General features: G+C 37.5%; 1 protein-coding gene across 2 annotated transcripts in view; it reads left to right on the top strand.

The window, feature by feature from the left end:
* LOC145665030 (eukaryotic translation initiation factor 3 subunit D-like) overlaps positions 1-26,870 on the top strand; it is a 46,177-nt gene that overhangs the window by 2,191 nt on the left and 17,116 nt on the right. For both annotated transcript variants that reach the window (XM_081732246.1, XM_081732245.1), the window contains exons 2-8: positions 2,663-2,708; positions 10,872-11,091; positions 11,997-12,182; positions 16,092-16,224; positions 20,099-20,246; positions 22,711-22,841; positions 25,656-25,868. In XM_081732246.1, coding sequence (XP_081588372.1) covers positions 2,663-2,708; positions 10,872-11,091; positions 11,997-12,182; positions 16,092-16,224; positions 20,099-20,246; positions 22,711-22,841; positions 25,656-25,868 — 1,077 coding nt within the window. The remainder of the gene's footprint in view (positions 1-2,662; positions 2,709-10,871; positions 11,092-11,996; positions 12,183-16,091; positions 16,225-20,098; positions 20,247-22,710; positions 22,842-25,655; positions 25,869-26,870) is intronic.

Here is a 26,870-nt window from a genome sequence, read left to right as displayed (position 1 = left end):
GACAATGAGAAAATCATCGGAAAGTGTGTGGAAGTCATGAATTAATAAATCGCACAACAAATTACTTGCAAAATTAGAAGAAAATAAACCTAATGTATTTATCGACATTCTTCTAGACTGTGTACCCACTATCGCTGACGCGCCTGCTCCCTACACGCACCCCGTCGCTACCGCCTGAGCCCCTCTGCTGCGCCCGTGCACTGACTCGGTTAGGTAACCAAATTCGTGCAGTTAGGTAGCCGAGAATGGGTTCGGTCCTCGGTGGGACTCCATGTAGTTCGGACCCCACTTTAACCTGTATGTCGACGTTTCGTATGGCCTCAATGCTGAACTCGAAATCAACTAATCAGCTTTTTCGTCGTATAGAGGTAGAATACCGTATTTATGGAAATTAATTTCTTAAGTATCGCGTTTTCATGAGTCCACTCGCTCATTTGAACCGTAACATTATCAATGTTGGACTACAGCTCGTAGAATTGCACTAGAATAGAATTATCAAAATTTGAAGAAAGGATTTGGAAACGAAATCTAATACTTCACGAATTGAGACTATGGAATTTTAAACAGAAGTACGGTAACACACACAAAATCTTGTAATTTTAAGATTGAGATAATAGTCAGAATAGGAAACTCAGGGAACATGAAAAAAGTTAGCGGTTATTAGTCAAATGAAATGAAATTTCTAGTTTTTGGTCCTACGATTGTACGTTGTAACTTGTTGATTGATTGATTTTGAGTAGTTTAACGTCCCTTTTCAGCAGCGAGGCTATATGAGACGTGGACCTACTGATTAACGTGGAATCCGAACCACATGAGCTCCTGCCGGGAATCGAACCCGGGTCTCCCGCCCCAAAGGCGCGTACGCTAACCGCTTAGCCACGGATGAGCTCACGTTGTAACTTTTGTCGCACTAATTTAGTAACTCGCCAATTAGAATTAATTGTCTTTCTCTTCGAAGTACTACTATATTATTTCGTGCATTTTAGTTCATACATGTTGGTCTAGATATTATTAGCATGTATCAGCAAAATATGTAGTACATCCAATTCTACCTATAATATTAAAATAATAATAATAATATCATGTTGTCCTCATTACACACCGAAAGCCTGTGCAGATATTAGTTCGTGTTCTGAAAACCATCGCCCATGTGGAAGAAGGTTACAGTCTGTCTGGATTGCCTTGGAAAAGCAAATAATTTTAGTAGTATTGGTATAAATTACAAAATGAACTGATAGGATTCATATTTAGTAATTTAACGATATACTAACCTTGAATTCCACTAGAAAACCGGTTTTATAATTTAATCGATTACATTTCGATGATGCCTTATCATCGGTACGTGACTATTAATGTATTTTTACATAATGAAATAATGTTTAAAAATTCCTTACCAATGCTGTCACGTACCAATGATGATGATGGAAACATCAATATAGATATATATATATATATATATATATATATATATATATATATATATATATATATATATATATATATATATATATATACACGATTAAATTAATTAAACGGGTGCTTAAGTGCAATTCCAGGTTACTGTTTTTATTAATAGGGGTGTAGTAAGGTGGAGCCGAGGCAGCATGATGGTAAAGCGTTCACTCTTGTGTAAAAGGGTCCCTGGTTCAGTCCGCAACAAAAAACCTGCAACATGAGTATGTAAGTTTATTGTGAAACTACACCTAACAGCCAGGGAACCAACATAACGTCTAAATGGCACGAATCACACCAGGAGAAACCCCGGCGTCCTCTCCTGCACAGTTATTTTGGAGCAAAAGACTTCGTCATTTCACAATATACTTACATGTTCATGTCGAGGTTTTATACTGCGGACTGTACAATCCAAGGCCATGTAAATTTGTTGTGCACAACGTCGTGTCCGTGGTTTTCCTAAAAAGTTCAATTTTTGGATCACAAGATCCAATATATTTCAATTAAAAATTTTCTTGCTGGTCCTATATCTGGAGAACTACATACAGTGTAGCCAAACCCAAACTATCACTTAATTCCGTATGATGTGCTTATCCTTTAAAAAATACGAAACCTGGATTTAGGGGACGTTCAAAAATTTTGTGGTCTTTGATTCAAGAACTATTTATTGGCCTAGAGCGAAATCTTTTATTTTATTTATTTTTTCTTTACTAAAATACTTGTTTTTCATTTTACCAAATATCTCATACTTACTTACTTTCATTATTCATGCTTCACCTTTAGACTAAACGAAGGGTGACTTAAAACTAGAAATTTCATATCATTTTTAGATCAGAATGTGTAAAATTCGCAGTTGTTATTGGCGGGGGAACGTGTTTTCCTGGAAATGTAGCCAATAGTGCCGGAACTACTGTACATAATAAACCTATCAGTAGGGCACATACTGAAAATGTGGATATATTTTTTATATTTCATTAATTGATGGGTTTGTGCATTACGGACGTTATGTGGAATTATAAGGGCTCAATAATGGTTTGCGTGTTTTCATCATTCATTGGATGGTTGTTTTGGAAACTTGACTCAGTTTGTAAAATAAGAGAATTTTACTGCATTATCTTTCCGCTCTAGTGACTGGGTGGCTTTAAATAAACGTATGGCTGTGTAAAAGAAACATGCGTTTATTAACTAACTATTTCTGGTTCTCTTTCAGATATCTGACTGGACAGGAGTAGCATTTCAGGATAAGAAATATACAAGTAAGTATTCCAACGTTAATAGATTATATAAGCGTATCTGAAGCAACTTCTAGATAATGTAAATAATCCTCGAAATGATGGCTGCGATACTCTGATAAAATATAGGCGACTTTTTTTATAGTCTGAATTTTTGAATCATCAGCTTGTGCATCACCTGTAACCTGATTAGATCTGACCGTTTCTTTTCCAGAAGCAGGATCTCCATAGATATATTCCGCGAAAATTTCATAAAATATGGAACGTAGTGTACGTCTTGCATGGAGACTATATAGTTGTTTTTTTTCATGATAGACGTTATAGGATGCATATTACTAAATAAATGTTAACATTGTATATATACAGGGTGTTTCAAAATAACACCGACAAGGTTTGGGAGGTGATTCCTGACACCAAAATAAGACAAAAAGTGTAGACCAAGCTGGGTGCACAAATGCTTCCTTTCGGAGTTATAAGCTGCCAAAAACATGAAAAAATGAACTTTAAAGAGGTCAATAGCTCCGAAACTATGGGACCTACCATAGTCAGGTAAAGATTTCACATACGAAGTAATATGTGCCCTATCCAAAAATACATGTTTCAGAATCCTGCGATACTGACGCAACCATGTTCATAGAAGGAGTTTGGCTACGGGGATATAATTGGAACAACTCACCAACTATATAAAAATTGTTGCGGAAGTTCCGCAGGAGTCTGAAACATGGATATTTGGATAAGGCACATATTACTACCTAAGTGAAATCTTGACCCGAGTATGGTACAGGGTGCGGCAGAACCGACTAAACAGTTTCTATCGATTACCGCGAGAGCTGTGTTGGAGGTAGGCAGTTGCACTTGGTCTGCCTTTGTTCAGTCGTTGATCCCATTTCAGTAGCTAATATGGTCTGGACCGGTGCACATCGTGGTTTTGCCGTTCGCGCTTATTATGAAAACAACAGATCTGTGATCGCTACACAACGAGCTTTCCGGGACGCCTCGTCTGTTTGAGGGGTGTTGTCGAGTGGCCTGCGCGGTTACCAGATTTGAGCATGTGTGACTACTTTCTTTGGGGATATCTGAAGGAAAAGGTTTTCAAAAGCCACCCTCACACCCTACCAGCGGATTATTGACGAAGTGAATGCCATACCCCGCGATATGTGTGCAAGAGCTGCTTGAAACTTCAGGAATCGTCTACAACAATGTATTGATGCTGAAGGCCGCCATCTTGAGGACATTATTTTCAAAACTAAATGAATGTAAAATGGTATATTGTACTAATTTAGAAAATAAAAACATTTTTTTCTCTATATATCCAGATTTACTTTTCATTGCTCCTTAAAACTGCTTAGTTGGTTCTGCCGCACCCTGTAGGTCCCATAGTTTTGGAGCCATGGACCTTTAAAGTTCATTTTTTCATGATTTTGGCAGCCTATAACTCCGAAAGGTAGCATTTGTGCACACAGGTTGGTCTATACTTTCTGTTTTATCTTGGTGTCAGGAATCACCTCCCAGACGTCCGTGTTGTTTTGAAACACCCTATATATATATACAGATGGTGATCAGAAAAATGGAAACACCTGTAGTTGGCAACACGTCAGATGTTTGGGTTGGCAGTGGTGTCGTGTTAGGTCGGTCTCCATACTACGTCAGGCGCAGTGGAACAGCAATGTACAGTGGCTGCAGCAGACGGAGGTAGTGTAAAATGGGAGACCTCTTAGATTTTTAAAGAGGGCAAATTGTTGGTGCGCGGTTATGTGGAGTGAGTGTGACGGCAGTGGCTACTGTGTTAGGTGTGTCGCGTGGGACAGTGTCGAAGGTGATGACGGCCTACACAACACACGGGAAAACCACATCGGGGAAGCGGAACAGTGGGCGGAAGGAAATCATGAGTGACAGGTCACGCCGGGTATTAAAGCGCATTGTCACGCAGAACCGTCGTGCTACTGCGGAGCAAGTGACGGAGGAACTCAATCAGCACCTCCCCCACCCTGTTTCGACAATCACAGTCCGCCGCGAATTACATGACATGAACTTATGAGGTCGTGTTGCACGGGCCAAACCGCTCATCAGGGACCATAACGTTTTCGCACGCCGCAAATGGTGCCGCGACCATGCAACTTGGACCGTTCAGGACTGGAAACGTGTGATATGGTCTGATGAGTCATCCTTCACCCTATTCCCAACCACGGGCCGTGTTTATGTGTGGAGAACGCCCAAAGAAGCTTATGATTTGCAGTGTCTCCGCCCAACTGTGAAACATGGCGGCCGCTCGGTGATGCTGTGGGCCACCATATCATGGTTTTCATTGGGTCCTGTGGTCACACTTAGCGGCCGAATCACTACCAACGATTATGTCGCAATTTTAGGAGACCACTTGCATCCTATGGTCCTTATGTTGTTCCCGGACGCCATCTTCCAGGATGATAATGCACCTATTCACAGAGCTGGCGTTGTTGCAGCGTGGTTTGAGGAACATCGGGATGAAGTTCAACACCTCCCCTGGTCCGCCCAATCCCCAGATCTCAACATAATTGAACATCTATGGTCCGTCTTGGAAACACGACTCCGGCGACGATTTGCACCTCCGTCCTCTCTCACAAAACTGGCCGATGCCCTGCACGATGAATGGTGTAAAATTCCACTTGTTACCATTCACGACCTCTATGCGTCCATCCCACGTCGCAGCAAGGCTGTTCTGAAGGCGAAAGGTGGCCCGACACCATATTAATCTGGTAAGTTGCAATTTCGTTCGGGTGTTTCCATTTTTCTGATCACCATCTGTATATATATATATATATAGTATTAAATTATTTCAACTCTCCCTGTATTCATTATCAGCAGCTTCTCTTCGGTTGATACTTTATTCTTAATTAACAATCCTCGTGAGACCATTCTTGTATCACTGAAGTTAAGAATATGAAGAAAAACTGATAAACAATGTACCATTTAATTACATTGTAATCCTTTTTAAAGATTGGAAGCCCAAAAGTAAAGGTGTCTGAGGTTTTACTAAGAACATAAACATTTGTGGGTTTTTCTTCATTAGTCTTAATTTTGTTGGTTCAGTAATGGTATTACTAATCAAGACAGGGTTAGTGTTTAATTTTATGTAGATTAGAGACTTCTTGTATTACTAATAGATTGTATGGGATACATTTTACGATATAAAATTGTGCTTCCCATTTTGTTTGAGAGTGAATTAACTTTTGTCTTATTATTAAATGATAACTAAGTTCTGAGAACTCTTTACTTATGATGAAACCCTGCATACACTTTCATTCATGTCTTCAATGAGGAATGCTTCTTAAATATTATTCACATTTTTCCCCCTATCAACACTTAAAACAACATCAAAATGGTTATTATTCTTGTAATTTAAGTAGATAAATAACTCATTATCATTAAGGTTACTACAATATGGTACAGTCCGCAACAAAAAAAAACCCTGCAACATGAGCATGTAAGTTTATTGTGAAACGACGAAGTCTTTTGCTCTAAAAATAAGTGTGCAGGGGAGGACGCCAAGGTTTCTTCTGGCGTGATTCGTGCCACTTAGACGTTATGTTGATTCCCCGGGCTGTTAGGTGTAGTTTCACAATAAACTTAGATGCTCATGTTGCAGGTTTTTTGCTGCGGACTGTACATTATTACACTGCTTATACATATTTCCTGCTTTCGAGTATGAAAGAATAAGAACTACAAGCTAGGCTTGAAAAAAGAAATCCCATGTTCCAGATTTAGTCATTTTATTTATATGATGATCGATATCTCCATCTACATAACATGCCCTTGTTGACCCATCATATATTCTAAAACAGACTTTTTTCATTTCTTCGGATAATTTTGTGTATCACATACTTCGTAACTAATCGCTCTAAATACACAATTGTCATTCATATACTGGGGAATAATATTACAACATTTGTTGTTTTCCGTATGTAATTACTACTATTATTTAATATATATATATATATTCGAGTGCATTTTTCTTGCAAGACGTTAATATTAATAAAAATCAAGGCATGCAATGATATTGTATTATATGAAGCAAATGGATGTCCATATTGTGTTGTCTTAAGTTACCATTTCTCCATTCTTTCCTAACACTGTATGATCGATTCTTTATCACCACTGCAGAAACTAAAGAAATAGGGCTATGCACTTCGAAACTTATTTTGCAGACAGAATTCACTCTTCTTTATATAATAAATTAGCTTTCCCACTGGTCTAGTGGCTAGCGCGTATAGCTTTGGTATACGTAGTCCCGGGTTTCATTTCCGGTGGGACAGCACAAAAGTAATTTCTCAAATATTCATTTTCATCAATCGTTTGCAGGGCGCAAAATTTCCAGTCGCCATTGACGACTAGAGATTTAGAGCTGGCGACCAGTGTTCAGTAGAAATGGTTTCTGCCTAAACCCACAGGGTTGCACAGTTTGTTTCGGACGAAAATAATTGTCACTGATTAAGAGAAAACATAGAATGTGAAGTCTTCACAACGAACATGAAAAGTAGTCTTCACAAAATTGTAATTCGCCCATCCTTTCCCACCCTCAATCGAAAACTTAATTACGAGATTCCCAAATTTGCTTCCAATTGTCACATTTCGTGCCGTTTTACCTGTGAATACTGCTTTATGTGAGAGAGTCTTGAGCAGTCTCAGTAGTTAAGGCTGTCTACAGGTATTCACTTCAGACTAACACTGGATGATTTGCTCATAATTTCCAACAATGGCCCTTCACTTAAGGACTTTGATCCGAAAACTGCAATCGACAACTGGTACTTTAGTGTAGAGAGAGAACGTTAAGTCTAAAGGTAAGATATTTTTTAACGTATATATGAATTGTCCAATTCAAAATTGATTATAAGGAATCTGTCTGGTTTTGAAATTTTATGCCCCGAATGTAATCTCTTTGTCAAACCGAAGGCCGTGTGTGTTGGGGTAGGACCTCTCATAATTTGTGCGTGAGAGATATTGGCGACCATCATTTTTGAATTTGCGAGTGCTTCTGAGTTTGAAATTTTGCGCACTGCGTTTGTTTCTTTTAGCCTAAAGGGCAGTTAGCGTGAGAAAAGGACATTTCACCTCAGGATCATATTTGGGGATAATGTCATGAAGCTTCAACGTAGCTCAGCGGTAGGCATACGCGCCTTTGGCATGGGAGACCTGGGTTCGATTTCTGGCGGGAGCTCATGTGGTTCGGATTCCACGTTAATCAGTAGGTCCACATCTCATATAGTCTTGCTGCTGAACGGGATGTTAAACTCAAAATCAACTCAACTCATTAAAAAGTCAAGTCGTGCGTTTTGTAGGAAGACTATCCACCACTCTTTAGTTTTGATTGAAATTGGTGAAGGATTAAGCAAAGAAAATCTTTATTTGTAAAGAGAAGAATTCTCTCTTCTACAACGCACAGCACTACTATAGCATTCCATAATACTCAATTCTCTAGAAGAGAGTTTATCAGAGATATCAGTTCCCGTAGAAGGCTTGCCAATAATTAGTAGGTGTGGACAGCTGTTAGTTTAAAGCCTTCCGCTTAAGCCCCCCCCCCCCCCGAAATCTTACTATAGTAAGGTATATGAAATATCTTGCAGAATTTTCACATTTCAGGCAAAGCCCCCCCCCCGAAACAAAATCGTAAATACACCACTGTATATATATATATATATATTATGATTGAAAAGGCTTCTTAATCGTTCTTACTGCTTAAATTAAAATCATTTAAGATGATGGAATTAATTTAATTTCTCCCCTTCCGTATTTAAAAAAAAAAAAAATGTCTACGACAACTTTCATACAGATGTATTCGATTTGGTACAATATAACTTATGTTTTTGTAGTGTTTTCCAGTCATCCTTACTGCTTGAAATAGTAAAGTCGTAATGTTCTGTCACGATTTCGTAAAAATTCTCCTATTTTTATTTATTTATTTTTTAAGATTGATTAGAGACTTACTCGTATTATTTGGGCTTGAAATTAGAGGGAAAGGAGTTAAATTCATAGTATCTTATGAAAGCGCCTAACATATACACGACTTTCATAAAACATTTCGTGTATTTTTTTTTTCAGGGTTCCTAATTGACCCCACTAATATCGTTTGACATCATTCAAGGACACGGTATCAAATTTCCTCACCTCTAATAAAGGTTTTTTTTTTTATATATATATATATATAGAGGTGGAGAACTTTAAATTGGCAACACTGTTTTCTGTGGCAACTGATAGTACAGTTCTCGGTTGTTTTGAGGTTAGTTTGGTTTGGCAACTCATCATGAATACTCACGCCGGAGCAACGTTTGCAAACTGTGCAAATTGATTTTGAAAACCATGGTTCAATTCGACAAGCTCTTCGGGTATTACGTGGATTTTACAGTGCTTATAATCGTCCATCAGAGCGACTAATTCGAAAAACTAAGGATCGATTTCGCAATACGTTTACTCTCAACGATAATCCGCATCCCGTAAGGCGTCGTACAGTGCAGATACAACAAGCGATTGATGGTGTAATCATTGGTCCATTTGTCTTCCAAAAATGATGCTTGTCAGAGCGTTACAGTCAATGGTGAGCGGTACAGACATATAATTACTAACGTCTTCGTGCCTGAATTGAAAGACAATAATATTGCAAACATGTGGTTTCAGCAGGACGGCGACACATGCCACACAGCGCGTGCCACAATTAATTTACAGAAAGTAACATTTGTCGAACAATTAATTTCACGAAATTAACCTGTTAACTGTGGCCCCCTCGTCCGTGTGATTTGATGCCATTAGATTATTTTCTCTGTAGATATGTAAAGTCGCATGTCTACGCCGAGAAACCAGAAACGATTGAGCACTTGGTAGCCAATATTTGACGCGTTATTGCCGAAATACAGCCTGATTTACTGCGAAGAGTGTGTGAAAATTGGATCTCCAGATTACGTCATGTACGCGCCAGCCACGGTAGCTACATGCCCGAAATCATATTCAGACATAAATACCATAAAATGATCTGTCAAATAAAGCCAATTTCATGGATACTAAGAACATTTTTCTCTATTTTATTTCAACATAAAGTTCTCCGCCTCTGAAAAAAAAAAAAAAAAAATCCTTTATAATGTAGGCAACTGTATTATGAAGCAAGGCGTGTGTTTCTTTGAGGTTTACTTGTGTAGGTAGTGATCTAAGTAAATAAAGGATAACGGAATGAAGACGTCAAAAATTCTCCACCTTCTACAATCCACGTCATTACTAATATTCATAAATAAACGTTTTGTTAATAATCTTACAATATAGCATGAAAATTTCGTTCGGAAAGATACATAAATGGTAGTTTATTGATGGTTGGCGAAACAATTAATTTTCTTTGTGTCTTAAATATTTCATTAATAATTCTGCAGTGTGGCAATATCATCATCATAGGTATTCTGCCATTATTGGCAAGTCACTTGCTGCAACTGAGAAGCTTCCATGCTCCACAGTCTTCCGCTAACCTCTTCGTTTTCACGTGCGATATTTCTGTTTTGATATTGTCCATTAATTATAATCTTCTTCGCTCCCTTCCTCTCTTTCCTGCCACCATACTCTCTAGCTCTTCCCTCATGATACAGTTCCTTCTTAGCCAATGCCCCAAGCTGTTTCTCTTCCTCTTGTTAATAATATTTAACATTGTTCTTTTTTCCCTCGCCATTTCTAACACCCTCTCATTCGTTTTCCGCTCGACCAAGCTAAATTCTCTCCTTTCTTCTCCACACCCACATTTCGAAAGCTATGTTCTTTTTCTGCTGTCAGCGAACTTGGAGAAAATACAGTGGTGGTTTCCCGTTGCTTTTCATACCGCAGTATCCTAGCTGTTAAAGTCACTTTGACTACACCTGGAACTAATGTCTGAGTTGCCATACCAATCGTATGATTTTCGTCAGCTTGCCTACTGGAGAACTGCTGCCTTCTTCCAGAACACTCTTCGTCTGGCTACTCCATTTAGACCAATTCCGCAGGGGTGGCCCTTTTGGTAGTGAACTATCACCGACATACCTCTAAATTCCATTGTAGCACGCAATCCTCCCCACCCAACACATAAGTGTCTTCGTAAAGTATAGCATACAAAGCAAGTCTTTAATTTAGTTAATAGAAGCGGGAAAGTAAGTTCGATGATCCGAACCTTGCATATGATTGTGTAATTTTCTTCCATTCTTTTCTCAGATAAATATGCGTCTCAGTTTGGCAGTGGTAGCCAATATGCGTACTACCACGACGAGGACGAGAGCACCTTCCACTTGGTGGATTCTACTCGAGTGCAGAAGCCACCGTACCAGAGAGGCCGCTTCAGGCAGAACCAGCGGAATCTTCGTGGCCGACAGCAGCAGCGGCAGCAGCAGTCTCAGTTGTTGGTGCTTGGCAAAGGCCTTAAGATGAGGGACAGGTTAGCTATACTTTTAAAATTAATACTTTAACATAATTTCTTTTGGAATTCTATTATTTCATTGGGATATTTGATTTGCTTGCCAGAAACTTGACCAAATGATTGTGTTCAGAATAACCAGTCAATTGCTTTAGTTATATCGTGTAAGTCTCTTCTATATTATAGAAAAGGAAAAAGTATCCAGTATTCACATCAACAATATTTAATGAAGAAAGAAACTAAATTATGCTAAAACTTGCAAGAGTAGAACTATTGAGTTGTCTTCAATATTTCGACTTTTGCTGATTCAGTTTTCCAGGGTGAATTACTTTATTAACCCTAATTTAGAAGGATTTACTTTACATTCTTTAACGCTTTAGCTGTGCAGTTTTGAGTGAAACTGTGCGACTGGATCATGGATTGAATCTGGGTATCCAGCTTACCAATTGAAGTTCTGTAGTTGCACATATATGACAACTATGCGCTAAAAGAATGAATTAGATAGCATAGTATTTGATACATTGGCATCTATTTTATAGATTGCAGTCATCCGTCAACATCTTAACGGGTAACGGTAGCCTTAACGCTGGTTGTCCATATCCCATTTTGTACTATTGAAATAAAAGTAGTAGAAATTACACATTGCACCATTAGATGGTAGTAGAGATCCTCCAGAGCTTGACATCTAGCGGACGAAATTGAAACTTGTTCTAATTTTAGTCGTAACTCACTTCTTTGAGCATGCTTCCCATTTTGTTTACACCTGAAGATAGTTGTTGCTAAAATTATTATGAAATTATCAGAATATTTTTTTCCTCTTCTACGGAACTGCGAGTGCAACAACTTAACTGAGATACGTGCTGCATTTATATTCTTGTATATGTTGAATAAGGTGTTCTTGTTAAAGGAGTTATTTCTGTTTTCAGAGATCGCCAGCGTCAACCACGTAAGTGGCAGAAGCAGCAGGGTATGAGAAACCAGAAAAATCAGCCTCCAATCAAGAACCGAGATGCATCAGTGACGGTGCGACCAGATTGGACGATGGTGGAAGAAATGGATTTCCCGCGGCTGGCTAAGTTGTCCCTACCTAACGTCAAAGATGGAGAAGATGTGTAAGTGTTTACAGGATTCGAAACTTTTAGTGTAATCGAATAACGAGTTGGTTCTCAGTTTTTATTGTACTTGACTTTGGGGTTCTTACACTGAATTCGTTCATCATTCCCATTCACTTTTGTGTGTGTGTGTGCTTAGCCTAGAGAACATTTTATATAATAAAAATGAAAAGAACGTTGTATGTGACCTTTTGACGAGAAAACGGCGGAGTCGTGACGAAAATGCGTATCCTAGAAGCAGAAACCAATGGGCTTAAAATTGTATGCCGAAAACTTAATATCTCACGAATCCCTGAAATGAAGAAATGAAACTCGGCATACAAACTCCTATTTAAAATTAAATTAAAGTGTATTTGAGCGTTTTCGAAAATTTCTCTTTTTCAAGTTGAAACGGGAATAAATTTCTATAGGGTGTCCTGAAAGTCACGCAACTCAAATTTTGGAGCTTCAGAACTTATGAACCTTAAGTTCGAATGAAATGAAACTGCCGCCCAGAGAAGGCCTGTCTTACATGAGGAGGGTTTGACATACGTCCTCAAGAATACCAGAAACATATAAAGATGGATTTTTTTTTATTTTTACAAAACGTGAAAAATCACGGATTGAAGACAGATGTGACAGATGTGATTGTTCGTGGACAAATGGCAGTGTTAATAAGTAGGCTAGTAGAAATGCATCGTTATGAAACAAGACGACACGTATTTGACACCAAGTGCTGACTTGCGGCTGGTTACCAACTATTCTACGGAAGGGCTGTTGCAGACAAGAAACTTGCAAATCATTGAAGAAATCATTGCCAAAGGCAGATAGACAATTACTTTTCTCAGTGATTTGCAGGTTTCAAGTTTGCTTGTAACAGCCTATCCGTAGGATAGTTGATGGCCACCGTCTGATAACGATAATTGTTGCCATATTACCCTGTAAGACCGTAAAACAGGTGTCTTTTATGGCACTCCATTATCACGGCAATGGGACTTCTGCACTTAGTGCCAATATGTCCTTCTTGTTTCAGAAAAATACATCTCTATTGTAGTATAAAAAATAATGCTCTTTATATATATTTACGCCACTACAAAGTAGTATCTCTAATACTACTTTGGCACAAAAAACCATTTAATTCCTCTCTATCTCACATTCATCTTAAAACTGGAACTGTAAGAACGATATACTACATAGATGGAAAAAAAAAAAAAAAAAAGAATAAAGGATTAAATCTAGCCAATCCTTCTTCACTGGCTCCTCTCAAAAAACTTAATTGTCTAGGGTATGATTAATATTATTCTTATTACATCCGGGCACAGGGAAATTTTTGTTTTAAAGAACGAAACATTACTTAGGCTTTCTTAATATTTTATTCATAGACTAGATATGAGCAAAAAAGTAAAAATTTCTCTACGAGAAGCAGCAAAAAAGAGTTCTCTTTCAGAACTCTGGAAACTTTACCCGTGAGGGATCGAACTCTGAACCCATCACTCCCTACTTAGATACGAATACATGCTAGTTTATGGTCTAATTTATCAGGGTCCTGTGGCATAAGTTTCTCTGCCCTCCCTAACGGAACAGCTCCACTCTGCCTTCACTTTAAAAGCAATTCCTTGAATCAAAGAAAATGCTCGGCCTATCTACACAGGTCTCCAGAACTCTAAGAGAACCTGCGAAAAGGAAACCCTGGCTAAATAACAGTACAAGGTAAGAGGTCAAGTTAAGGTAATAAACAAGTCTCTTTCATGAGACTATAAACTGGCCCTTAATATGGACATTGCCCTAGCCGAGTCTCTCTCTTTGAGACAATAAAATGGCCACCAAAAATTAGGCCTTGCCCTAATAAAGGTCTCGCTCCAAAAGAGACCAGAAACTTATCTCTTTTCCAAGAGATAATCACTAACACAGGATTAGGATCAGGGAATCAAAAAGAAAACAATAAACTTCAACTCGAGAAACAAAGTTCTCAATCCAGAGGGGCCTCGAACCCAAAACCATTGGAGTTCGAAATTAGAATTCCTTATTAGGCCTATCCAAGAAATAAAAACATACCTCTAAATATAAAAAACCTATTTAGTATATATCCCCACGTCTTCGGCGTGATTAAAATTAACCTATCAAACAAAAAAGGAAATTTCCCCAGAAAAGTATTCTTTAGTTATTTACGAAAAGAAACACCTATTCCCTATCCTTGGTCATTCCGAGAGACCATCCTACACTGCCAGCCTTAAACAGCATAGCTAAAAAAAGATTGGTTGATCCAACAGACATTAGGACCGTCGGTCGAACTTAACCATGTGGTCCAGAGCGTCAGAAGAACCCCTACCAAGCGAAACAACTCGGTATATATACGATCCGGCTCACACGTGGCAGCATCCAAGAACGAAAAGATCTCCAGCTAAAATAAAGTTCGTTACCAATTTGAAAAAACCGACGCTACCAACCTCCCCCCCCCCCTTGAAATTCTAACAGTTAACAAGCACGTATCCGATTCCTAAACTATGTAAGCAAATGTAACAGTGTTTCTAAGAAGTAAATCTTAAAAAGGCAATCTCTCTAAGGTTTTAAAAAAAATATATGATAAATATGATACAAGTTATATACAAATAAGTTATACAAATTATATAAACATTAGAAACTATATAAATATATAAGCACCTAAATAATTATCCAGGCCTGGAATTTAATGAACTTAAAAACTATTAGATTATATAGATCTATATTTAAACATATTTGTACATAGTTAATTTATTACAAGTAAGTGGATCGAAAATATCCGCTTACACTATTCAGCATACCCATTTGTCTGCAAGCAGTGCCAGAACTGCCTCCAATTTGTAATTTTTCACGTTTCGTAAAAAAAAAAGTAATAATCACCTTCGTATGTTTCTGGCATTCATGAGGACGAATGTAGAACCTCCCCATGGTTTATAACTCAAAAATATCTACATAGATATGTCTTTCTTGGGTGGGCGTTTAATTTCATACATTTTTATGGTTCAAAGTTGGGATTAAGCGACTTCCAGGACACCTTGTGTAATCTAAATTGCGATTGTGTATTCATAAAGCTTTTACTTAAAGAATTGCATGAATTTGGTGGATCCCCGCTTGAAGAACAGTCTTGTCAATAAACTCACTTTTGCTCCTCAAAGTACCGTAATTATAGATTATTATAGATTATTTAATAAGTTATACCAAATGTGGAATTTTCGCTGACGGCTGTCAGAAGTATCTAGTTTTAACTAAAGAAAGTGTCTCGTCTAAGTCTTGAAAATACTAAAACTTATCAACGAAAATTCGATGTTTAGTATAATTTCTTAAGCAATCTATAATAATTTTGAGGACAAAAAGTTAGTACCTTTTTAGAGTTTATTGGAAGTATCCACGTAAAATGAGTTTTTGAACACACCACTTCAGTCCAGCTGCGTTTTATGATTTCACTTTGATTGAAATATGTATCCTGTGGGACCAGAAGGTTCAAATATATCATTCCAATATTTTCAATAAACGTTATTCTTATCATGCAAAAGATCATAGTTGTTAGTACTAGATTCAGTTAACTATTCACTTTGTTTTGATATTTCTTTAGTTGAATATTTTGTACAAGGATTCTTGTATGTATGACGATGCTGGTAGAACATGTAGCTCAGTCCAAGCGAATGGATGGTCTCAATTGTCATGAGTTTGTTGCTGATGACGTAAATTGTCGAAAAGTTTAGATCTATATTGTAGTAGTAAAGACACGAAAGAAACTTATGTATTCATTTTGCACATCTGGACTTCTTCTGGTTATTATGGAGTATGTGTGAAAGTTTATTACGAAGCCAATTATTTGGTAGCATTAGTGAAACTAATTCTTTAGGAAAAAGCTGCAAGAATTGCAGATCTAAAGATAATATTTTTGTATGTGTATTTATTTACTTTCAGTGTATGTTGTGGCTCCTTAGAGTATTATGATAAATCATACGATCGAGTCAACGTAAAGAATGAGAAGCCATTGCAAAGAATTGATCGTATTTTCCACACTGTGACAACAACAGACGATCCAGTTATTAGAAAGGTAAGAGCAAAATGTATTTCCTTTATGTACCTTTAAAGATAGCAGTATTTTTACGTTCAACACATTTGTACAGAATGTGTCATATAATGTCGGTGTTGCATATATATTCTCGCACGACAAACGCCCAATAATCCAGTGGAAACTGCCACCCTCCCCCCTACTTACCAAGCATATAAGAGAAATGTTGAATAATGATAAGTAACTCTAGTTGCATTGATGGCGAATAAATACTTCCGTTAAGTTCGGAATTTCTGCAGTGTTCCTGCAACTTGTTCTAGTGCTTCGAAAACAATAATCTCTGTGATCGAAACGTCAGAAGAAGTCAAGGAAATACTGATACACCGAAGACTATGCAGTAAAGTATTAAAAATATATTACTTTAACAAATATAAGGCTGCCACACAACCACTAACCTTATATAGATACTTACCTAGTTAATGGAAGTACCTGGAGTTGGAAATACGTCAGATATATGGTTGGCTGTTGTCAAGCGGGCTGTTGGTTGTGGTGTGTTTGCATAAGCTCCGTGCCACGTGAATAGCACGGCAGTGTGCAGTACAGCGGTGATAGTGTAAATGGACCACTACACTTGATTTCCAAAGAGGGCAAAATGTTGGCGCACAGTTACCTAGTGCGAGCGTGACGAAAGTGATAAGTGTTGATGTGTTGTCAGAAGGGACAATCCAAGGGGTGATGACCTAAGAGACTCAGCAAAACTACATCGGCGAAGAGGAACAATGGTTTAAAATACTCTCAGTGATAGTTCCCGTCGAGAATTAAAGCGGATTGCAGGGTATCTATCGGTCAGGAAAGTCACGAAATCAGAAAACGGTCATGAAAGTCACGAAAAAGTCACGAAATTTAGCTTTTGGTTCATGATCTTTTTTTAAACTACAAATGTAAGTACAGATTGGAAAATTTCGTTCTATAAAACGTCAAAGTTCACCACCAAAAATGTCTATGGTCGGCTTTAGACGCTACCAAATCGCAAGCAACGTACGTTTTAATCGCATGGATGAAAATTCGGCCGAATTCGCACTCAAATTCGCTCTTGAACATATTAGGAAATTTCATGATTTGGTAAAGAAAAGGTCACGAAAAAGTCATGAAATTTCATTTTGGAATTTTAGTAGACACCCTGGTGTCAGATGTTGTTTTGTTAATGTTAAGTAATTGAATTTCTAATTTTCTGAAGTGAGTTTAAAGTGTTGAGATTTCCATGAACAAGCCACATCTGCAAAACAGAAAATAATCTATTTAAAAGATATACTGCAGCGCGAATATTATGGAGTTTTCTGTTAATAAATGTTAGTTGTATGATACAAAATGTATTTGTAAATAGTCTTCCTGGCTTATAGAATTCATCGAAGAAGAATTTAGTAACAAAGTATCGTAAGAATAGTGGTTTTAAGTAAAATTAGTATTGAACATTCAGTAAAAAAATAAAAAAAAATCGCAAGCGTATACAGTTCCATATTAAACTTAGCTTACTGATTATTGAATCTTTTCTTTTAAAAGTTTTAATTATAAATTCATGCAACAAATATTTCAGGGTGATTAGAAAAAGAACTTTACAAATTTGAAAGCCTATAGAAATTTATTCAGATTACTTACATAAACGACAGAGGTATCAACTTGTAGGAAAACACTTCAAGATTAACATCAAAATCTCATTTTGGTTCGATGTGACTGCCGTTGGTGAGGCGGCAAATATACCACCGGAACTCAATTTCTTCCCACATTCGTCCCAGCTGATCGGGCGTAACTTCTGCAACGGCAGCGTAAATGCGATTTCTCAAGTCTACAAGATTGTCTGGTAGGGATGAAACATACACTCGATCTTTATCAAAACCCCACAGAAAGAAATCCATAGATGTCAAGTCTGGGGAGCGAGGCGGCCATGCAACTGGACCTGCACGACCAATCCACTGATGTGGGAAGCGAATGTCAAGGAAATCACGAACTTTCTTCAGGAAATGAGGCGGTGCGCCATCTTGCTGGTAGTAATAGGTCACTTGTTGTTGTTCGTCTTTATTTATCTGAGGAATTAAAAAATCTAACATATCAAAACACACGATGACAGTGACAGTCTTCTCTATGAAGAAAAAAGGATCGTACATTTTAAATTTGGTAAGGACACAAAACATACTTACCTTTGGACTGCCATGGAGGTGTTCAATGGTTTGACGTAGGTTTTCGCTGCCCGAGATTCTATAGTTGTGGGTGTTCACCAATGGCGCCGATCCTGGAGGCCGAGGGGGCCCGGTCCCCCCCCCAAAACTCATGTGGGCCCCCTATTGTATTTATGAGTATACAATATTTGGCATAATTTGAGTACAATTTGTCTTAAAATCTTCATATATATACGTTCTGCATCTGAATGGGCCCCCCTAAATTTCCAGAGAAATCGGCGCCCTTGGTGTTCACCTTGTCACTGATATGAAATGTACACTCATCGCTGAACATAATTGTGTGAAGGAATGTCTCGTTTTCCTCTATCCGATCCAACATTTCCACACACAATTCTTCACGACAATCGTATCAACGTCAGTAATTTGTTGTACCATTGTAAATTTGTATGGCTTCAAGTGTAAAGTTTACGTAGCACTTAACGAACTGTCCTTTGTGGAATGCCTATCCTGCGAGACGCACGCCGCGTTGGTATTTTGGGACTTATGGCAAAGCTTCCCCTAACCTGTTTGACAACAGTAGCAGCAACGGGCGGGCGACCTGGTGATTTCACATGATGAACAGAACAACCAGTCTCAACAAAGTTCTTGTGCCAACTGTAAATTGTAGGCCAGCTTGAAGTTTCCTTACCTTGTTCCGTACGAAATCTACTCTGAACAGCTGTTGCAGAGTTTGTTTCGTGAAGTAATAGCACATACCGAGCACACTCCGCACCAGTGAAAGTCACCATTTTAAGAATGCACTGCGGTGGCAGTCGTGGTGACGGAATGTGGTACTAATGCACTGCACTAGTCAAACTTGAAGTATTTTGCTACAAATAAATTCTATAAAACTAATAGCGCCCAAGATCGAATACTGCTCTTCCATATGAGCCATAGCCGTACCTCCACATCTCTCTAGACTTGATTCTGTTCTTAATTTCTTTATTGCATTAGTACGCTTTCGTGTTCCCGCACTTCCAACATTACCTAAGGAGGAATATCAAGTCTCCGGAAGTACGCAGAATGAACTCTGACCTGAAATTTCTTCATAAGGTAGTTAATGGGAACTTGAGATCGGCAACCCTTCTTCGAGAACTATCCTTACATGTCCTTTCCTGCAAAACCCGGAATATCCTCTTATTCCATCTTGCCTGCCCTAGGTTGGGAATTATACAGAGGTCTCTTTTTCACAGAATACCGAACTATTATAATCATCTAGCAATTGACGTAGACAGTTTTTCGAGTTACCCGGTGTTTGACAGATCAGTTCAACGCATGCTGGCCAAATAATAAATATTACTTTTGCACTCTTTGTTGACAATATTGGTGTTATTGTTGTTGATATTTATTTATTTATTTTGTTTTTCTTTTTCTATTTTTTTCTGATAACATTTCCGTGTAAAATGGCAAAATTATGCTGTATCTGGCAATTTGTTCAATAAATAAATAAATAAATAAATAGACACCTATATTGATTCTCTAAGTTATTTCAATGCCTTTTTTATGCTTTTAATATTGTAAAGTCCTTTTTGGCTCACCCTGTATAGTTATGCAGTAAATCATCAAGGACCAGGAAGGATATTTTAGTTGTAAGGTAGTGTTCTGTGTGGTAGTGATAATCGTGCTTCTGATTTTTTTTTTTTATATATATATATATATATATAAAGAAAAACTATAGTGTGTATTCCTTATTTTAATTTCAGCTTGCAAAAGAAGAAGGCAACGTGTATGCCACAGATGCTATTCTAGCAACTTTGATGTGTTGCACACGATCTAATTACTCATGGGATATTGTAATACAAAAGATCGGGGGGAAGTTGTTCTTTGATAAGAGAGATAACACAGAATTTGGTAAGTGATAGACGATTTTTATCTATTTGTATTTTCAGAGGCATTTATTCAATTTTTGTCAGTCTTTCTGACTTTACAGTTATTATCAAATGCCCCATCTGTTACTACAGACAATATTTTACGCCCCCGCCAATGAACTTTGTGGTGGACAAACACCGTGTGCGTGGTTTTTCTCGGGGTTCTCCCATTTCCTCCCACTTTCTTCATTCCACCATTTCATTCATTACTCATCATCACCGTCTCCTTCAGCCTACCTGGCATAACCGTGGGACGTAAAACTCAAAAGATTTCATTTTCATTTCTATATTTTACGCTTTCTTACTCAGCAGCCTCTTCCAAGACAATGGAAGTTCGTATTCTGGGAAGTAAGTTGCTAGGGACGTATGCGAACCGTCAAAGCTACATATTTATGAAAATTTATGCTTTGACTAATTGTGGGTCGCGACTCTTGAAACTGGAGCCATTGGTTTAATATTTCGACTGTAAAAAAGATGTTTCAGAGCGGGATCTTCACTAACAGTATCTATAAAATGATTTATTTTCATGTTTCGGTTTTTCGAAGGCATTGTTACTGTGCCGTTACATTCATTACAACCCAGCGACAGAGTTTTGGAACTTCGTGAACATTATTGTAGCAAGCATAACTCGAGCAAGGTACGTGTCTCAAAATAGATACAAATGTGAATCCTGTTATAATTCGAAAATTGTAGTTGCTTTTTTTTCTTTAATACTTGAGACTATTAGATTTCTCTTTTCGCCTTAGCCGGCTGTTTGATAAGGGATATTTTATGAGATAAACTAGTTTTGTGAAACTTTAATATTTATACACACACAATATATGCATGATACATGCATGATAAATGAAGAACTCCTGATGGGGAAAAGTATAGTTGCTTTTTAATATTTATATAGACCTGGAAATTTGTAAATCTTGACCCGGAAAACCTTGAAAAGTTAGAGAATTCGTGTTCCTCAAAGAAGTGGGAATCCTGTTAAGTACTTTTAATTAATGCCCAATAGTTTAGAGCAATAATTTTACTTTAATTCGTAGTTCATGGAAATTCCTTGTGCTTCTAGGCTTTCAGCTCTACGCTGAAGTCTTGTTTACGGAAAATAAAAATAGGAGTTAACAAAGGAGTGTCGTTTCACTTTGTGAAACTTTCGGGAAACTTCCAAACTATACAAATTCAATATTGAAATCGCATAGCTCCTTGCCATGTATTATCGTTTATCAGTATGGTGATCAATGTTGAAACAGGAAACCTTAAGATTTCCACAAGCTTTGTGTAGAAGAAAAAAGTCTGTGATGGCCATTTTTCCCTGTTTTCGCTCTCTGGACATCAATATTGAAACTGAATTTCCATCAATTCTGATTTTAGTATAGATACAATATGTTGCCTTTCCTTGAGACTCTGAATCGATTCCAGAAAACCACTTTTCAATATCTATTACCATTTTTGTTCTATGACGATCAACGTTTAAATCAGATATGATTAACAGAGGCTGAGTGCATTAGTTGATTCCTATTCTTCAGACGATGAATTAATTCCAACAGACCGCTTCTCGATATATCTGACCGTTTTTGCTCTGATACTTGTCGACATACAAACATAGCTGTTGTAGAAAATTCCCGATACTTCTGCGTAGCAAAGTTCAGAAATTTAAAAGTAATAAAATCATGAAGGAGATATCAAGGAATAGACTCACCGTTGTAGAGCAGTGCAGACAGACCTTGTCGATGCCTTTTGGTTACACGTTAAGTACGTTACCTGTGAACTGCACTCAAGTAATGCGTTTTTCTAGTTAGGCAGAGAGCGTTGCTAGTTCATGTAGAATGCTTTTGTTGTGCTTATAGGGTAGGAGAATATTTCGCTTCTAGCGGAAACATGGTCACACCTGAACATAAAACGCCCTAGACCCCAGCTTTTAAAGCGCTTATTCGTACATAATGACGTCATCAACAGGATTGTCTTGGGCATTATTATTATTATTATTATTATTATTATTTCAAACTTCAACTCGTATAAAAATAAGTTGTTATACAGGCCAAGTGTGTGTGTAAAAATTCACTTTATTTTTTTAGAAAAATCCCTCATCCGCCATTTTGTATGAATCGGGCAATAAGCGCTTTAAAAGTTTGTATGTTGTATACTCAGAAGCGTATGTAGTCTTAGCATCCTTAAGGGCATATTCTCTACCAAAACTGAAAATTCTTGGCTTCGAAACCCATGTAATTGTAGTATTAATGTTATCCTATGCAAACGAGACTCTAGAGAAGAGCCAAAAATTAGAAAAGCATCAGGGAAATACGAGGTGATGGACAATATTCCTGAGCTTGCATAAAGTCTTATTCTCTGTCAGTATTTCTTCCTCGCTCTGTTGAATTTATTATTGCTTCTTTAGCCTGTGGGGCATAATTGTGGAACGATTAACTAAAGGTTTCTGTTATCCTGTTCTGTTTCAGATTTGTTAACAGTGAATGAGACGTCGTTAGAACCTCCTCAGGATGATAGTAACAGCTTAAATTCTCCGAGGAATCTGGCGCTGGAGGCAACATTTATCAACCACAACTTCTCTCAGCAAGTGTTGAAAACAGTGAGTGAACATTCAATCAAAATGTGGCTTTTAGAAATTAAATAGTTCTACCATTAATAATAGTTAGTTCGTATTTATTTATATTTTATTCAAAGGAGTTCTAAACAAATGAACGACAAAACTATTCGTAACACACAAATAGTACAGAGAGTTGTCAAAATTGTGTAACGAGGGCAATGTGTGATACATTAAGGTTGGTTTAAAGGGACAAGTTTTGCCGATAGATGGCACTACAGTCTTTGTATTTCTCCCCTGAATTTTTTACCTTTCACGAAAATTCACGATTTATCTTACAAATTTCACCTAGAGACTTCAAATTTTTAGAAAAGGAACTTCATAACCTATCGAAAGCAATAATCCGTGCCGATTTCTTATTTAGAATTTTCTTTGTTGTTGAAAAGGATATCCACACCTTTAACAATGGAACTGTTTCAACAATGAAGAAAATTCTCAATAAAAAATCGGCACGGATTGTTCCCTTTAATAGGTTATGAAGCTTCTTCTCTAAAAATTTGAAGACTGTAGATTGAAATTTGTAAGATAAATTGTAAATTTTCGTGAAAGGTAAAACATACATGGGAGAGATACCAAGACTGTAGTGACATCTATCGGCAAAACTTGTCCCTTTACACTAACCTTAACTTATTATACCTATATATATTTATACAGTGAAATATTTCCTGAACTCTTCTGTTCCTTTCATCTGCTACGATGAATAGTAGTTACAACTTCTTCACACAAAAACAGAGTATAATCACTGTCTAAAATTCAGTCAGATATAGCTAACTGTCGGAAAACCAAAACACTTCTAATTATAATATAACGAGCAGAATGCCCGTTCTTCGCACGGGGAGAATAGATTTCATTTTGGACATAAAGGTCACCAATCAACTTAGGACCCCAAAAACTATGAATTCGACACTAATATCGGTCATTTCAATTATTTGTTACATGTCACCGTCCCCTTTTAGGAGTACTAATGGGAAGGGGGGGGGGGGGTGAATTTGGATTTAAACGGCATCGGAAGTTTTAAAAACGAGGACACTGTTCGTCTCAGCGACCCCGAAAACTATGGATTCGAAACTACTATCGGTCATTTTTAGATATATATCCGCCTCCCCCCAAATTGTGGGGCTGAATTTAGATTTAAACGACATCGGATGTCACAGTTCGTCTCAGCTACCCCCCTAAAATTATGGATTCGATACTAATATTGATCATTTTCTATCATTTATATGTATATCTCCCCTTCCATAAGTTGCACCAGCAAAGTGAAATGATAAAAACCATCCCAGGCCCGAACCTCATCTATGTTGAAAAGTTGATCGAGATCGGTCGGGTGGTTAAGAGTTACTGAGTCACTTTCATTTATTTATATATATATAGATAGATAGACAAACGAACTGTTTCATAATCATGAAAGTACTTCCTCGTGGCTATTTAGTTAGCGAACGCGTCTTTGGTGTAAGAGACCCGGGTTCGATTCCCTGCATATCATATAATTCGGATAGCATGTTAAGCTTTGAGTCCACGTTTGATATAACCTTGCTACTGAAAGGAAAGCTAATCTAACTAACAAGGGCGATATATATAGTTTAGCGTTCCTTTGAGCAGCGAGGCTGTACAAGATGTGGTCCTACAACTTAAGATGGGATCCAAACCACAACGATGAGCTCTTACTAAGCGTAACAAGATCACTGTTATTATGATGTCACCATTTATATTGTGACAAACTTCTGGTTACACATCTCCTCCGTCCTTCCTATTATCCATATGCTACGATTAGTTTTGTAGATTAGGAGGGCACGGTGGCTCAGTGGTAGAACACTTCCTCTGGTGTGTGGGGGGTTCCTCGTTTGATCCTGGCCAAATAAGTTTGTGGTGGACAACATCGTGTCCTTGGATTTTGACCGGTACTCCTCTTTGCTTCCACATTCTCATTCCACAAACTCTTCCATCATTGATTTGTCTTAATCATTTGTTTCCCTTCTCCTCAAGGACACAATCATGGGAAGTTAAACTGAAAGAAAAGTTTTGTAGATCGTTTATAATTAGCATATTTTAGCAGATTGTGTACTAATACTTCAATATACTGGAAATCATTTGTATTGCTGGAGAAATGTAAAAATTTCCGTTGAGACCCTTCAAGATGACAGCTCCATCATCGAGGGGTAGGTGGTGGGTGATTGGGCTAACTGACCAACCACTGAAAAACAAGCTAATTCGAGAAAGAAAATGAATAGTCTTTATAAAACCTTAATTAATTTTGACACCAATCAGTCCTGGGCATGATGATCAAAGGCTCCCCCAGACACACACTAAATATATGAAATACGGTGAACCAGGTGAGGAAAGGTTGACTGGTGAAGGCCAACACAAAAGTAGTGAATGAATTATAACAGGCATTCTGGTAGAAATAACGTTTAGGAAGCATTTACCTCTTTTTTTTTCTCATTTCTTCGATTTTAAGTTTTAACCCGTTAGTTTCTGTGCGTTCTTTCTGTTAGACTATTGAAGAAGACTGTTTTTTCAACATATATTTGCAGGATGTTAAATATGACATCATACTGTTGTATGTGGCACTTCTTTTTTTTTTCAGTTCACTGTAATATACTGGAAACTTTGCTAGCATGACATTGGAAACCCTCTACAGTTAAAAAATGTGATCATTGATACATTCCCCGTAGATAGTCTTTAAAATCTTAATCTAAATACTAGTGCTACCGTTATACGTTCCTGTTATTTTTAGATATGTTTTCCATGGAAAGATCTAACAAATTTTGTGTTCTAAAAATACTTTGGCTGTTTCTACAGGGTGAACCGCGCTACAAGTTTGATGAGGGAAATCCATTCATCTCCGAAGAAGAGGCTGGCGAGGTAGCGTCTGTAGCGTATCGATACAGGAAATGGGATCTGGAGAATGGAGTAATTCTTGTGGCCCGATGTGAACACGATGCTGTGATGCACGGACCGAATGGAGAGCTTCAGTTTATCACAATCAAAGCTTTGAACGAATGGGATTCGAAGGTAAACAAGCTAATTTGTCTCTGTAGTTGTAACAGGTAGATTAACAGTTGCCCAGCTATGTAAAATGACATACTATGAGATTCTATTTCCACGCTGTTCCTGTTAGGAAAAAAAAAAAGGAAAGCTTATTTGTACTGGATGGATCTTTTTCTTTTTTAATCATCCCTTTTTTCTTTCTTCTTTTAGCAAAGTGTCAATGTCACGTGAACACTACGCGAAGCAGTTTGGTTTGACAGCGAAGTTCATAGAGAAAATGAGTGTTTCTGTCATCATATTGACATTTATGATCACTTATTTTGAAATCACTGGACTGTACAAAATTACAAAAATATGCAAGGGAACGAAGTTCTGGTAATACATTAAGATGTGCATTTCAACACATTATTTTTAAAAAATATTTCTTTATTATTAAAAATCAGAATTTGTTTACTTAAGTGGCGCACGTGGCGTTTGAAAAAGCTGTGATATTTCGTTGATTGTATTTCTGTCAACTTTGTCGAGCGTGTTATTACTCCGCTATTATTTCTTCAACTTCTACTTATTCCGTATTAATTTATTTTCTTCTGGTATCCAGGAAAGAGATAACGTCAGCATTTCAATGTGTACTGTTGTGTAGTTAGGTTACCTCGTTTTAGAAACGGACAGGCATACAAATCTACTTATTTTTAACTTTAAGTGCTGAAGATATTGTTTTAGTACATACCAGAACAAAAACAAATTTGAAATAAATAGTAGTTCAACCAATAATCTCAAAGTAATAACATACTCACCAAAATTGACAGGAAAAAAAGTCTTCGAACTCTACGATGCACCACTTAAATAAACAGATTTCGATTTTTAGCGAAGATTTGCTGTGCCCACATTGATTTAAAGAGTAGATACTCCACGTTATTATAACCACTCATTACACTGGTTAGCGATCATGGGAACGCAAAAGCCTAACCGTCTGAAACTACAAAATTCCGGTGTTGAACAAAACTTAACCATGAGTCCTTTTGCAAA

The sequence above is a fragment of the Thermobia domestica genome, chromosome 11 (assembly GCF_964235325.1).
Source record: "Thermobia domestica chromosome 11, izTheDome1.hap1.1, whole genome shotgun sequence".
NCBI lineage: Eukaryota > Metazoa > Arthropoda > Insecta > Zygentoma > Lepismatidae > Thermobia > Thermobia domestica.
Note: the sequence above shows the minus strand (reverse complement) of the source record. Positions and strands in the feature narration are given on the sequence as shown.